The sequence below is a fragment of the Nanorana parkeri genome, unplaced genomic scaffold (genome assembly GCF_000935625.1).
Source record: "Nanorana parkeri isolate BGI_ZX_2015 unplaced genomic scaffold, ASM93562v1 scaffold1092, whole genome shotgun sequence".
In the NCBI taxonomy this organism is placed as follows: domain Eukaryota; kingdom Metazoa; phylum Chordata; class Amphibia; order Anura; family Dicroglossidae; genus Nanorana; species Nanorana parkeri.
The window spans coordinates 273,830-286,614 of NW_017307360.1; the positions used below are offsets into that span (position 1 = coordinate 273,830).

Genomic DNA, 12,785 nt, shown 5'->3' on the forward strand with positions numbered 1-12,785 from the left:
TTTTGTTTAGGTCCACTTTAAAGTGAACTTGTTGCTGGCAGTGTTAATTTTGACAGCAAATTTAGTTTTAGTCATAGTCTTTTGACTAAAATGCCATTGAGGGGGCTATTCATTAAGCTGCCGAAGGCTGCCAAGTGAATAACCGAGCCGAAGTGAAGGGAGCCGAACCCCGTTCAGCTATTCACTTTAGCCAAGCACGGCTATTTTCAGTTCAGCCGAACATGCTCAGGTATTATTTATCTTAAAATTAGATTAAACCAAGTCTTATAAAGAAAGAATAATATTGAGTATTTTCAACAAAGGACCAGTGATTAGATATGCATTGATTATAACAACTTGCATATAACGTTCTTCATTCTTTCAAGCCGAAGTGCAACTCTAAAATATTAAAATGAAAAACTATATTAGCTGTAATGACATTGCGCATATTATCAATTAGCCGTCCATTCAGGATGGAACCAGAATTGGAAGTCCAAAGAGATTAGTTCTGATTGGATCTCTTCCCAAATCTTCTCCCCCTAACATTTTAGTCTAGTTTTAGTTAGTTGACTAAAATGTCAATATATTTTCATTATAGTTTCAGTCATCATAACTTAGTTTTTATTTAGTTTTAGTCTAGTTTTGGTCACTGAAAAAGTGTTGTTGATGAAAACTATGACGAAAATTATTAGTCGATGAAGCACTGGTTGCTGGCTTCCTAATGAAAATGCTAGTTGACTGATTTAAAGTGGAGCTATAGTCTTACTGCCAAAATGCTAGCAGGCAGGAGTTTACTGCAGAAGAAACTCTGTATATATGAAAAAAGTCCTCTTCTGTCTGCCACCTCTTCTTCTTCTAAATATACAATGAGCCACATATGTGCTTAGGTCAGTGCGCAATCCCAGCATGCCTTGGTGCCGGCATAATTTAACTTCCATGCATATGTGCTGGAGTTCCATCATCCCAGAGCAACCAATAAAGATAGCTGGAGACAATGATCCGGAAAGTAGATAACGCAAAGGGGCAGCGACAGGTGGACTGACAAAGATGCCAGTTGCAGGGGTAGGATTGCTGGAGTGGAGGTAAGTACAGCCGACTTTAGTTGTACTTTAGGTATTTTTGAGTCACAGGTCAAAAAAAGTTTTCATTGAGTGTTATTAAAGTGTCAAGTAGGTTCTCTCAGCAGCTCCACTGACCCTGCTTCTCCCTCCCATCAGTGACTCAATGACTCAATGGCCTTCCAGCATTCTAATACCTAATGTAAACACAAAACAGGAGCTCTGGGAGGGTATGTAAATACTTGAATGCCCGTAAGTTGGCCACACAATGACCTTTAGGTCTGAAGAAATAAGCGGTGCAGGGAAATTTGCTGATGACATTAACCTCCTTGGCGGTCTGATAATGCAGTATTTTTGCATGCCAAAGCGGTACATTGTTTTAAAAAAATAATATAATAATTTTAAAAAACGGTCTAGTAAATGGGAATTCTGGGGGCGCTGCCTGATCCGTACCACAGTCAATAGAGCACCAAGTTCGCACATCACTGAGCTTGGTCGCATAATTGTCGCTGTCGTCCCTTTCAGTGTGTGATGATGAATTTCCCCATGAATCGCTATCGCTCAATTCTGCAAGTGATTCTAAATCACTATCGCTCTTATCTACCTGGTCTAAAACCGCTTTTGACCTAATGGGACGCTTTTTGGATGCCATGGACGTTCACAAGTTTCCAGGCAGAAAGAACAGTGAAAGAACAGTAAAAGTGCAGGCAGGGAACTGGACAAAGCTCTAGGGACAAAACTGAAGTGAAATGATTTGATACAGTAATGTAAATCATAGCAGATTACATTGTATTGTGTGTATTCTGTGTATATTGCATGTTTTCACTTTTGAATTGCCTGCCGGCTCTGCCCCTGCTGTGACGCCAAAAAGTAAACTGAAAGTCGGATGCCGGCATCGGCCAGGCGCTTACAGCAAAGGACACCGCGGGACAAGGTAAGTGGCACTTTTGTGCAATCCCGAGTGTGGCTCGGGGTTACCGCTATTGGTACTGAAAATTAACCCCGAGCCACACTCGGGAATACCGCCAGGAAGGTTAACAGGGTTATTCACAAAAGGGTGAATAGCTTGGAGAAGGCAGGAGAAGTGAACAATCTAGACCAACATATCAGAACTGGATAGTGAGCTGAATTGGAGAATTTTTCCAAATCGGCTACAGTATATTGGCCTAGATTGATCACTTCTCCTGCCTTCTCCAAACTCTTCGCCCTTTTGTGAATAACCCTGTAAGTTTAATGGCTTTGCAATATGGGGCTACTTAGTCTACAATGACTAGTACTGTCTACTAGGCTCTCAGAAACCATTTGCCACAGGAAGGCTTTTTGGGGGTTTTGTAGGCTTAAAGTTCATGTGAAACATAATTTCTGTCAGTCAGCCTGTGGAAACATAGATAATCAGCTAATTTTGTATATAATTCATTACTAGATAGGGGCTTTTGTCTGTTCTCTCTCATTTAAATTTTAAATGATCCTTGTTTCCTCAAGCATTTTCATGCTTACAAAGTTACTTTACCAGACCTCGCATAGTTTGTGGCATCATTATTTCACACGTACCTCCTTTTCTGAATAGCTCTTTCTGTACCCTATACAGTATATCATATACTTTACATATGTAGCATGGAAGTAACAATAAAGGGGTGAAACCAACTAATTTTCATTAATGAATTTAGTATGCATTAGAATTGGCTGCACGTCGTAAAGAGACTTGCAAGGCTCATGCAGACATACAGCTTAAAGTGACACTAAACTCAGGGGTTACATCTTAAAAATGTATTCAAGTACCTTAACTATTAACAAAAATGTATCTTACTGTATCTTACTGAAGAGTTTGGAGAAGTCAGGAGAAATGAACAATCTAGGACCACAAAGCTGAACTGGAAAGTGAGCTGAATTGAAGAATCTTTCCAAATCAGCTATTTTTCTAGATTGTTCACTTCTCCTGACTTCTCCAAAATCTTCACCCTTTTGTGAATAATCCTCCCAGTTTTCATCACAGAAAACATGATTTGAAGGTGTTGACTTGGCCTCCAAATTCTCCAAATCTCAATCCAATCTAGCGTCTAAGGGATGTGGTGGAAAAACAAGGAGGCCCCACCTTACAACTTACAAGACTTAAAGTAGAACGCCAGGAAAACCTTTTCTTATCCCTTGCAGTGGGGCTAGCCCTGCAGTGGAAGTGTTAAGTGCTCATTTTTGTCCAGGTTAAAAAATAACAATGATAAACAATGATATACTCAAATCTCCGAGCTGGCCAGCCGTCACGGTGCTCCCTCCAACTTGTCTCCTCCGCTGCGGTTTTGGAATCTTCCTAGGTGTGCTCACATCTATAAACAGTATATCGACTGAAAGGGTTAATTTTGTTTCTCCCCCAGAGTTCTCCTTAGATAAAAAGCTATATTGCCATGTACCTTATTTGGCACAAAGATGAAGATATTTTTCGCACATGACAAGGTAGTTTTGAAATGTGTTTTTGCCTATCAAAGACATATGAAACAAGATGTGAAAACATCTTCTCACTCACAGCGACAAGTTTCAAAAGAAAACAGATTACCGCTGGTAAACACTGGCAAGATATGAGTCAAGTAAGTCCTAGCACAATGGGTGGCTTTCTAACTGGCACGGCTGTGAGCTGCTACAAAGAAGTGCATTTCGTCTCTACAATTACCTTACTGTCATTTTTTTTTAACAAGGCAGTGCAAAAAACTGTTACCAGTGGTGAACACGTTTAATATTTTTTTTTCTCACCTCATTGCAGTTGATTAATCATACCTCCCAACTTTGTGAGATGAGTCTGAGTTAATAAAGAGGGGCACATTCCAGCACTCTGTATTTAGACAATGGACAAACTCCGGCTGCACCCCAATTATGCGGGCCATTTCTAATGTATATGCCAAAACCTATTGATTAAACCCAGAATTGTTTTTTCACCATTATTTTTCCTTTTATATTGGCTTTTGAAAATAGCAAAAAAAAAACTAAGAGATAAGATAGGAAGATTGGTTGTTAAATAGAACATTTTCATAGATATCTATACATCAGATCAAAAAGAGGGACAACTGAGAAGGAAAGAGGACAGAGGGATTTGGTTCCAAAAGATGGACAGTCCCTCCAAATGAGAGACAGTTGGGAGGTAGAGGTTAATATCTGATTACTATGGGCACTTTGCTATATTACACATTACTATACTGTATGCACTTTGTGCATTCATTACAATTGTGCAGCTATGTTCAATCTGCAAGTGACACCCATGTGAAAGATTTTCTTTAACCACTTGAAGACCAGATGTTTACACCCCTTTCCTGTCCAGGACATTTTTCCTTTTTTTGGGACAGATAGAGCTTTCTTTTGGTGGTATTTAATCACCACTGGCGGTTTTATTTTTTATTATATCAAGGAAAAATTACTGAAATTTTTGAAACAAATACGTTTTTTTTTACATTATGTTAGGAAACAATTATTTTTACCCAATTATTATTACCCAATATTTTGGTAAAATATAAAAAACAGGGTCACATCAGGTAAATAGACACCAAACATATCAAGCATTGAAATTGCGCACACCCGCGAAATCGCAAAAAAACTACTATACCCAAAATTGGACATAGCCTTTAAAAGCTTTTACCGCTCATCAGTTTAGTGTTATCAGTGTTTGATGTCCCTAGAATTGTTGCTCTCAATGTGACGTTCGCTGCGATATGCAATATGTGCGGCCTAATCATAATTTTCACACGTATGCGCACTTGACGCATGTTTGCACACATGTATGTATGGGTGGGGACTTTAAAAAATGTTTGTGTTTTTTTTTATTCTTTTTCATGTGTGACTTTCTTTTTTTTTTGCAACGTAAATTTGTTTTTTCAGTTAACGTTACTGTTATCACATAGGGGGCTAAGACACCCCCCTATGTGATAGCAAAAGATGTGACAGGTCCATTTTATGGAGACATCAGAAGTCTCCAAAGAAGCTTATGAAGCAGAGATCCAGCAAGCTCCAGGCCGGCTGGCTTTCTACAACAGCCGGCTGGCTGGGAGGCGGTTAAAGAGGTCCTGAACTGTGTAATCTATACTCCAAAACGACAAGCAGAGGGCAAATGACTAGTCACTAGTATTGTCTCTGATCTCCCTACAGATAATAATTTCCCCATTGCTGACTTGACTTACCATACATACCTTGTTCTGCTCTTTGTAGAGGTGGCCATCTTGGTAGAAGCATGGCTTTGCTTCTCATGTCAGAGTTTCCCCCCTAATGACTTGTGATCTGATGACTGGTGGGGTAATATCCAAAAAGCAGCAGAAGAGGTTCAGAAAGTACAGATCTACAGAATGGATGAAGCAGATACAGGGAGATGCAAGCTGTTCATACACCTAACCAGCAAGGAGAGCAGTGAGCAGCAGAGTAGACCAGACACCATCAGATCTCATGAGACTAGCAGACTGAGGCAGCTATATAGCTACAAAACTGTACCCACAGGAGTGCATACACACACTCGCATACCAGAAGATGCATTGCTATTCTTTAGAAGTACTGTAAGTCAAGGTACATTTTTCAGGATCTGGCTTAGGCACAATTAACATTTTTAGATAAGATATCCAATCTTAATGTTTTGAGTTCAGATCATTGTGAAAGTGCTGGAAAAGTATGCAAGTATAAAAGAACATCAAGCTATGCATTGTGTAATAAGTTCTGTGGTGGATAAGTTCTGTGGTGGATCTGGACAATTAGTGTATCTATGTCAGACCTGAAAAACTTTTAAGGCAAGATAAAAGAATGTTAGTTTTCTTGAGATATGGAAGAATTGCTAAACCAGTACCGATGCTCATAGATAGTAGAATTTTGGGAGTTCAGGGGTACAGCCTCACCAGGACCTGAGGGACCTAAACAGCATCCAGGCTATGACAGAACCCACAGAAATGGGTGACCTAAGCATGCTATTCCTGTGTGTGGGGAGATCTCCTATCATGTTCAGTTAATTCAAGGTCACAGTAAAAAAATGCCTTGTGACTTCATCACTTGGCACTCAATTATATCATTAAAGATGACCTTAAGGTAGATGTAAAAACAATTTATTGCAGCTTTGTATCCCTTTAAAAAAAATAATTGTTTTTCCACATGTATATCCACTCCACCAAACTGAGAGCTTTTTTAGTTAGTTGCAATACAAAGCACCTTGGATTTTAGAACTCCAAGGTTACTATACAGGAGATCCGAGACAGCATGCATGAAACTGGGAACTGCTAACTGATTCAAGGACCTTGAAACCAAACGAGTTGGTACAGGTGTTTGGTTGTTAATATTGTTAATATGGTTATTTATAATGTGTTTTATAAGTGTTTTAATAAAAGGCTGCTGTGGCCATTTAAATTCCCATTGTTGTGTGGTGTAGTTATTGGGAAGTGGGTAATGTGGACCTCTGAGCTACCTGAGTCAAGACCCTGCAAGGACAGAAGAAAATCTGTTGAACTGCCAGAAATGAACTTAGCTCCTGAGTCCTGGTGTGGGCTGGCACGCGGTAACCGCTCCAGGTGTCACCCAGACTCGGGACGTCCCTGCGGTCCACTGCAATCTTAAAAAAATGTGTGGGTCTATTTTTTAATACATTTCCTGTGGGGATATCCTGATATTTCTTTATAATTATGAAGAATTGTAACTCAATCCATGATTATTCAGCAATGGAGAATGGCAACCAGCAATAGAGGACTACAGATCCCATCAATCCATGATTATACAGCAATGGACTGGAGAATGGCAACCGGCCTTAGGGGACTACAAATCTCAGCAATCCATGATTATTCAACAAAGGAGAATGGCAACAAGCAATCGTGGATTTCAGAGATTTGTAGTCCTTTATAGCTAGTTGCCATTCTCTATTGCTGTATAATCATTGGTTATACCGCAGTGGAGAATGGCAACTAGCTATAGAGGACTACAAATCTCAGCAATCCATGACTTTTCAGATATTTTACAGGGCTGTGTGCGGTCTCACCAGGGCTGCATGCAGATCTCAACAGGGCTGTATGCAGATCTCACCAGGGCTGCATTTTGGTCTCATCAGTGCTGCGTTTAGGTCTCACCAGGGCTGCGTGCAGATCTTACCAGGGCTGTATGCCGGTCTTACCAGGGCTGCATGCAGATCTCACCAGGGCTGCATTTGGGTCTCATCAGTGCTGCGTTTAGGTCTCACCAGGGCTGCGTGCAGATCTTACGAGGGCTGTATTTGATTCTCACCAGGGCTGCGTGCTGGTCTCACCAGTGCTGGGTGCAGATCTCACCAGGGTTGCATTTTGGTCTCACCAGGACTGCATGCAGATCTCACCAGGGCTGCATTTGGGTCACACCAGGGCTGTGTGCAGATCTCACCAGGGCTGCGTTTGGGTCTTTCGGGGCTGCGTGCAGATCCCGCCAGTTAGTTGGGGGGGTCCCATGTTGGTGCGATGTGATGTCTTTGTCTCTCCATTACAGAAAATAGTACATGCAACTTTTTTGGTGCATTAGGTAAATGACGTAACACATGTTAACACAGTGCAACAGCATGAACGGGACCTTAACAATTACTGTATCTTGCCTTATAAAACCAGCATAATCACAGAATGCATTGCAGTAGTGATTAGGGGTCTTATGTTGAACTATAATGTACAGTTTATACTGCAGGCAGATCTATACTGAATAATTCTAGATACATTTACCGTATATACTCGAGTATAAGCCGAGATTTTCAGCCCATTTTTTTGGATGTACATGAGTTCACATATGACACCTAAAATATTATATAAGAACATAAGGATAGGCAGAGCTTACATCAGTGGTGGCGAACCTATGGCACGCGTGGTAGAGAGGGCACGCGGGGCCCTCTCGGCTGGCACGCGAGCCCAGGTTCGGGCCACCTCTAAGAAAATGTCAGACCGTCCCGGATTGCTGCCTCAGTATGCGATACAGGACGGTCACGATCAGGCAGCAGGAGCCTCCTAACAGGCATATTAAACAGCCACTTCCTCCTTGCTTGGACCCAGTGAGGCCCCAGCGAGCGGCTGTCTAATTTGCCTGTTAGAAGGCTGCCACTGCCTGAGCATGACCAGCTGAGGCGGCAATCCGGGACGGTCTGACTTATTTTATTTACAGAGCCGCAGCTGTCCTCCCCTGAGAGCTGCACAGCCCCCTAAGAGCCGCACAACTCTCCCTCTCCTAAGAGCCGCACAGCCCCCCCTCTCCTAAGAGCCACACAGCCCCCCCAAGAGGCACAACACCTCCTAAGAGGCGCAAGTAGTGTTGCTGGGATTTGTAGTCCACTGTAGCCGGTGCTATTCTGTATTGCTGTATATTGTATTGCTGGGATATGTAGTCTTCTATAGTTGGCAGTATTCTGCAATGTTATATAATGTATTGCTAAGATTAGTTCCTTTATAGGTTGAAGTCAGTAGCAGAACTACCAGGGTCACAACGGTCACAGTTGTACTGGGCCCTGGTGCTCCACCACTGACTCCAAGCTGTAGAGAGACTGTTCCCTTGCAGTGTGCTGCGTGACATGTACCTTAGTAGCACACTGCAATGGGACATTTCACTGATTAGCACAGTACAAAGGTACATATCACTCCCGTAGTGTAGTTAAAACCTCTTGTATTGTATTTTTCTTCTAAGATTTAAGCACATAATTAGTTCAGACGGTCGTATGAAGTGTTTTTCTAAAAGAAATCATCAGTATTCGGGTCTAAGTGCGGGGTTGGCACTTTGAGACACATAAGTTGGTTTAGTGATCCAGTTTGGGCACTCGGGCTCCAAAAGGTTTGCCACCGCTGGCTTACATGATGGTTTAGGGTCAAATAACGGTGACATTTATTGCTGGAAGGAAGTTCTGCCTTTACAGCTTAGGGACTAAAGGACAACAGATAAGACCAAAAACCAAGACGAGAACCTGTTTTTTTTTGTGGTTAACATTTACAACATTTTGGTTTTAACTGCTTTGGTTTACTGCTTAGTGCATCTGTGTAAATACTTCATAACAGTTCAACACAGGTTAGCAGGTTATTTGAAGGACAAAATGTAGAGTTTCATTATTTTATTTGCATTGGTGGGTTGTTGTTGTTGTCCTTAGCAGACATGTAGAAGGTACTGGACAACAAATTCTTATCTTCCTCTGCAGGGTCCCAATTTGATTTATTATTGGTATTTATATAGCGCCAACAATTTGCACAGTGCACATTCACATCAGTTCCTACCCTCAAGGAGCTTACAATCCAAGGTCCCTGTCTTACATGCATCCATATGAGGGACAATTAACCTACCAGCATGTATTTGGAGTGTGGGAGGAAACCCAAACAAACACAGGGAGAACATGCAAACTCCTTGTAGATAGTGACCTGGCTGGATTTAAAACCAGGGACCCTCAGTGCTGCAAGGCAGAAATGCTAATCACTAAACCACTGTGCTGCCAATTGGTGGGCTCTACAATTCTAGCTCCACATCAGATAGCATGTCACCTTCAGTAGCATACTCTGGTGTGAATTAGTTATCTGTCTATGTGAGATTATTGGCGCTCAATACAAAGAGAATATTTCCGTGAAAGGACCACTTGCATGAAGTTAATTTCCTACACCAGCCTTTCTCAACCAGGGTGCCGTGGCACACTCGTGTGCCTCCTGACCTCCTCAGGGATGCCTCACAATTTTGTGGTAGTGGGACTGTGATATGAAGGGGGTAATGAAGGCTCCTGATGTAAAAGGGGACCTCTGATGTGAAAAGCGGGATTCTGGTATGAAAGTGGGGCTCCTGATGTGAAGGGGGCTACTGATGTGAAGGGGGAATCTTGATTTGAAGGGGACACTTCAATGTGAAGGGGGAAGCCCACTTTTTTGTGTGTTTTTGTTAGAATACACATTACTGTGTTTATAGCAACAACTCCTGCAGTATACATTTTCAGTCACTAGATGGCAGTGTTTATAAGTTCTGTTATCTATGGTATATACAGGTGAAACTCGAATAATTAGAATATCGTGCAAAGTTCATTTATTTCACTAATGCAACTTAAAAGGTGAAACTAATATATGAGATAGACTCATTACATGCAAAGCAAGATAGTTTAAGCCGTGATTTGTCATCATTGTGATGATTATGGCTTACAGCTCATGAAAACCCCAAGAACCCCAAATCCACAACCTCAAAAAACTAGATTATTACATGCAATCAATAAAACAAGGATTGTACATAGAACAATATCGGACCTCTGAAAAGTACAAGCATGCATATGTACTCAGTACTTGGTTTGGGCCCCTTTTGCAGAACTTACTGCAATTACTTTTGCACGATATTCTAATTATTCGAGTTTCACCTGTACTCTGTTGTATTGCAAAAAGGTAGAGAATAAAGCTGTAGCTTCCTTCCTGTTTTCAAGTCACGTGCAGCATGCATATCTGACTGTGTGCTTGTGTTTCTCTGTGAGGCTGTGCAAGAAGTTCCAACAGTTTTTGTGTGGGGTCCCCCTTAAAATCTATGACATTTTAGACTGGGGTGCCTTGAGATTTTGCATACTTTTAAGGGCTAGTTCACACCAGATGCGCTCCGTTCCATTTTTGAGCTGCATCAAAAACGCATCACAATGCTTTCCTATGGGTTTTCTTGTGCTCTGTTCACACCAGAGCAGTCGCAACAGAATGCATCAAAATGCATGCAAACGCATCAGAACGCATTGGAACGCACCTGAAATCCAATTTAAAGCAACAAAAACAAAACAAAACACAATATAGTAAAAAAACGGATCAATCGCGGTAAAATCATGACAAAACTCATCACAACGCAGGTGTGCAGATGCATGCGGTTCTAATGCAGTTCTGGTGTGAGCTAGCCCTTAAGGGTGCTGTGATGGTTTAGAGACACTGTCCTACACTGTGATCAGCCCTTGTGTTGCAGCAGCTGTTTTTCTCTTGTAGAAATAAAATTACATAGTTACATAGTCTTTGAGGTTGAATAAAGACATTAGTCCATCAAGTCCAACCTATTAGGATCTCATTCTAGGAGTACCTGTACCCCTGTATATTACGGTCCCTTAAGAAATCGTCCAAAAGTTTCTTGAACAATTCCACATTATTTGCTGAAATCACCGCCTGTGGCAGTGAGTTCCAGACCCTAACTGATCTAACTGTGAAGAACCCCCTTCGCCCCTTGTGCTGGAATTTTTTTTCCACCAATTTTAGGTGGTGGCCTCTAGTTTTTGTAATGGAGTTAATTTTAAACAGTTTATCGCTAATGTTGCTACCACCATTGAACATTTTGTACATGGAGATCATATCCCCCCTTAATCTCCTCACCTCCAATGTGAACATGTTTAAATTTAGTAGCCTTGTCTCGTAGCTCTGGTCCTCCATACCCCTAATTAGTTTGGTTGCCCTCCGCTGGACTTTTTCCAACTCAAGGACATCTTTTCTTAGTACTGGTGACCAGAACTGGACCGCGTACTCCAGATGAGGTCGAACCAATGATCTATAAAGTGGCAAAATTATAGACTTGTCCCTGCAATACATCCCCTTTTTAATACAGGACAAGACCCTGCTAGCTTTGTTTACAGCAGCCTGGCACTGCAAACTACCATTCAGTTTGTGGTCTACAATGACCCCCAAATCCTTCTCCATTTCTGACTTCCCCAGCGGCATACCCATAATTGTATAACCCATTTGTTTATTTTTAATTCCAAAGTGCATTACTTTGCATTTATCGACATTAAACCTCATCTGCCACATTAATGCCCACTCCCCTATTTTATCCAGGTCCTCCTGTAATGTTATAGTGTCTAAGTCCGTGTCTATTACCCTCCCTATTTTGGTGTCATCCGCAAACACGGAAATATCGCTGTTAACACCCTCCCCGATGTCATTAATAAATAAGTTGAACAATATGGGACCCAGCACAGAACCCTGAGGCACACCGCTCATTACCCTAGCCTAGTTTACTCTGTGAATGTAAACAACAGAGATTTCACAAAGAGGATGGAAATGAAAGAGACAATGTTTTCCCCCTCTGAGTAATCCTTCTCTTATGTCCTGGATACTCCAAACCTTCCTTTTTATATCCAAAAAAAAAAGGTTTAGGCCAGGGGTCTCAAACTCAGTTCATTTCCATGGGGGCTGCTTGCCAAATATCAAACTTCAAAACAACATGTAACTATATTCAGTACCAGTGTTAATGTCTGCCAGTGTGTATTTGTGATAGTTTCTTTGTATGCAATGTCAGTATATTTTTTTTGTAATGTTTTGTGTGCGTGTATTGTCAGGATTTTTGTGAGTGATGTTGGTATGTGTTAATGTTTCTCTGTGTGTCATATTAGTATGTATAAATATGTATATGTGTATATGTGTGCAGTGTCAGTCTATGTATGTGTGTTTTTTCCCCACAGGTTTTCATCAGACCATCAGACCAACAGACTCACACATTTACTGGCACACACAAATATGCACACACAGAAATGCGAAGAAATAGAAATACACACACACATCCTCACACATACAGAAATACAAACACACACAATAATACACACACACAGAGAAACACATCCCCACACACAGAAATAAACACACACACTAATATACACACAATAATACCCCCCCACACACAAACACACAGAAATACACACAATAACACACACACAGAAACACACACACAGAATAAAACACAACCGCCCCCCTCACACAGAAATACACACACAGAGAAATACACAACCCCTCACACACACAGAAATACACACACAGAAACACAACAACCACACACACA

The 12,785-nt window shown here is 41.4% G+C and overlaps 1 protein-coding gene across 1 annotated transcript in view; it reads left to right on the top strand.

Annotated features, from left to right (window-relative positions):
• Positions 1-1,923: 1,923 nt before the first annotated feature.
• The window catches only part of CCR10 (C-C motif chemokine receptor 10), a 24,206-nt gene continuing 13,344 nt past the window's right edge, over positions 1,924-12,785 (top strand). The window contains exon 1 of the mRNA XM_018567781.1: positions 1,924-1,971. Coding sequence (XP_018423283.1) covers positions 1,924-1,971 — 48 coding nt within the window. The remainder of the gene's footprint in view (positions 1,972-12,785) is intronic.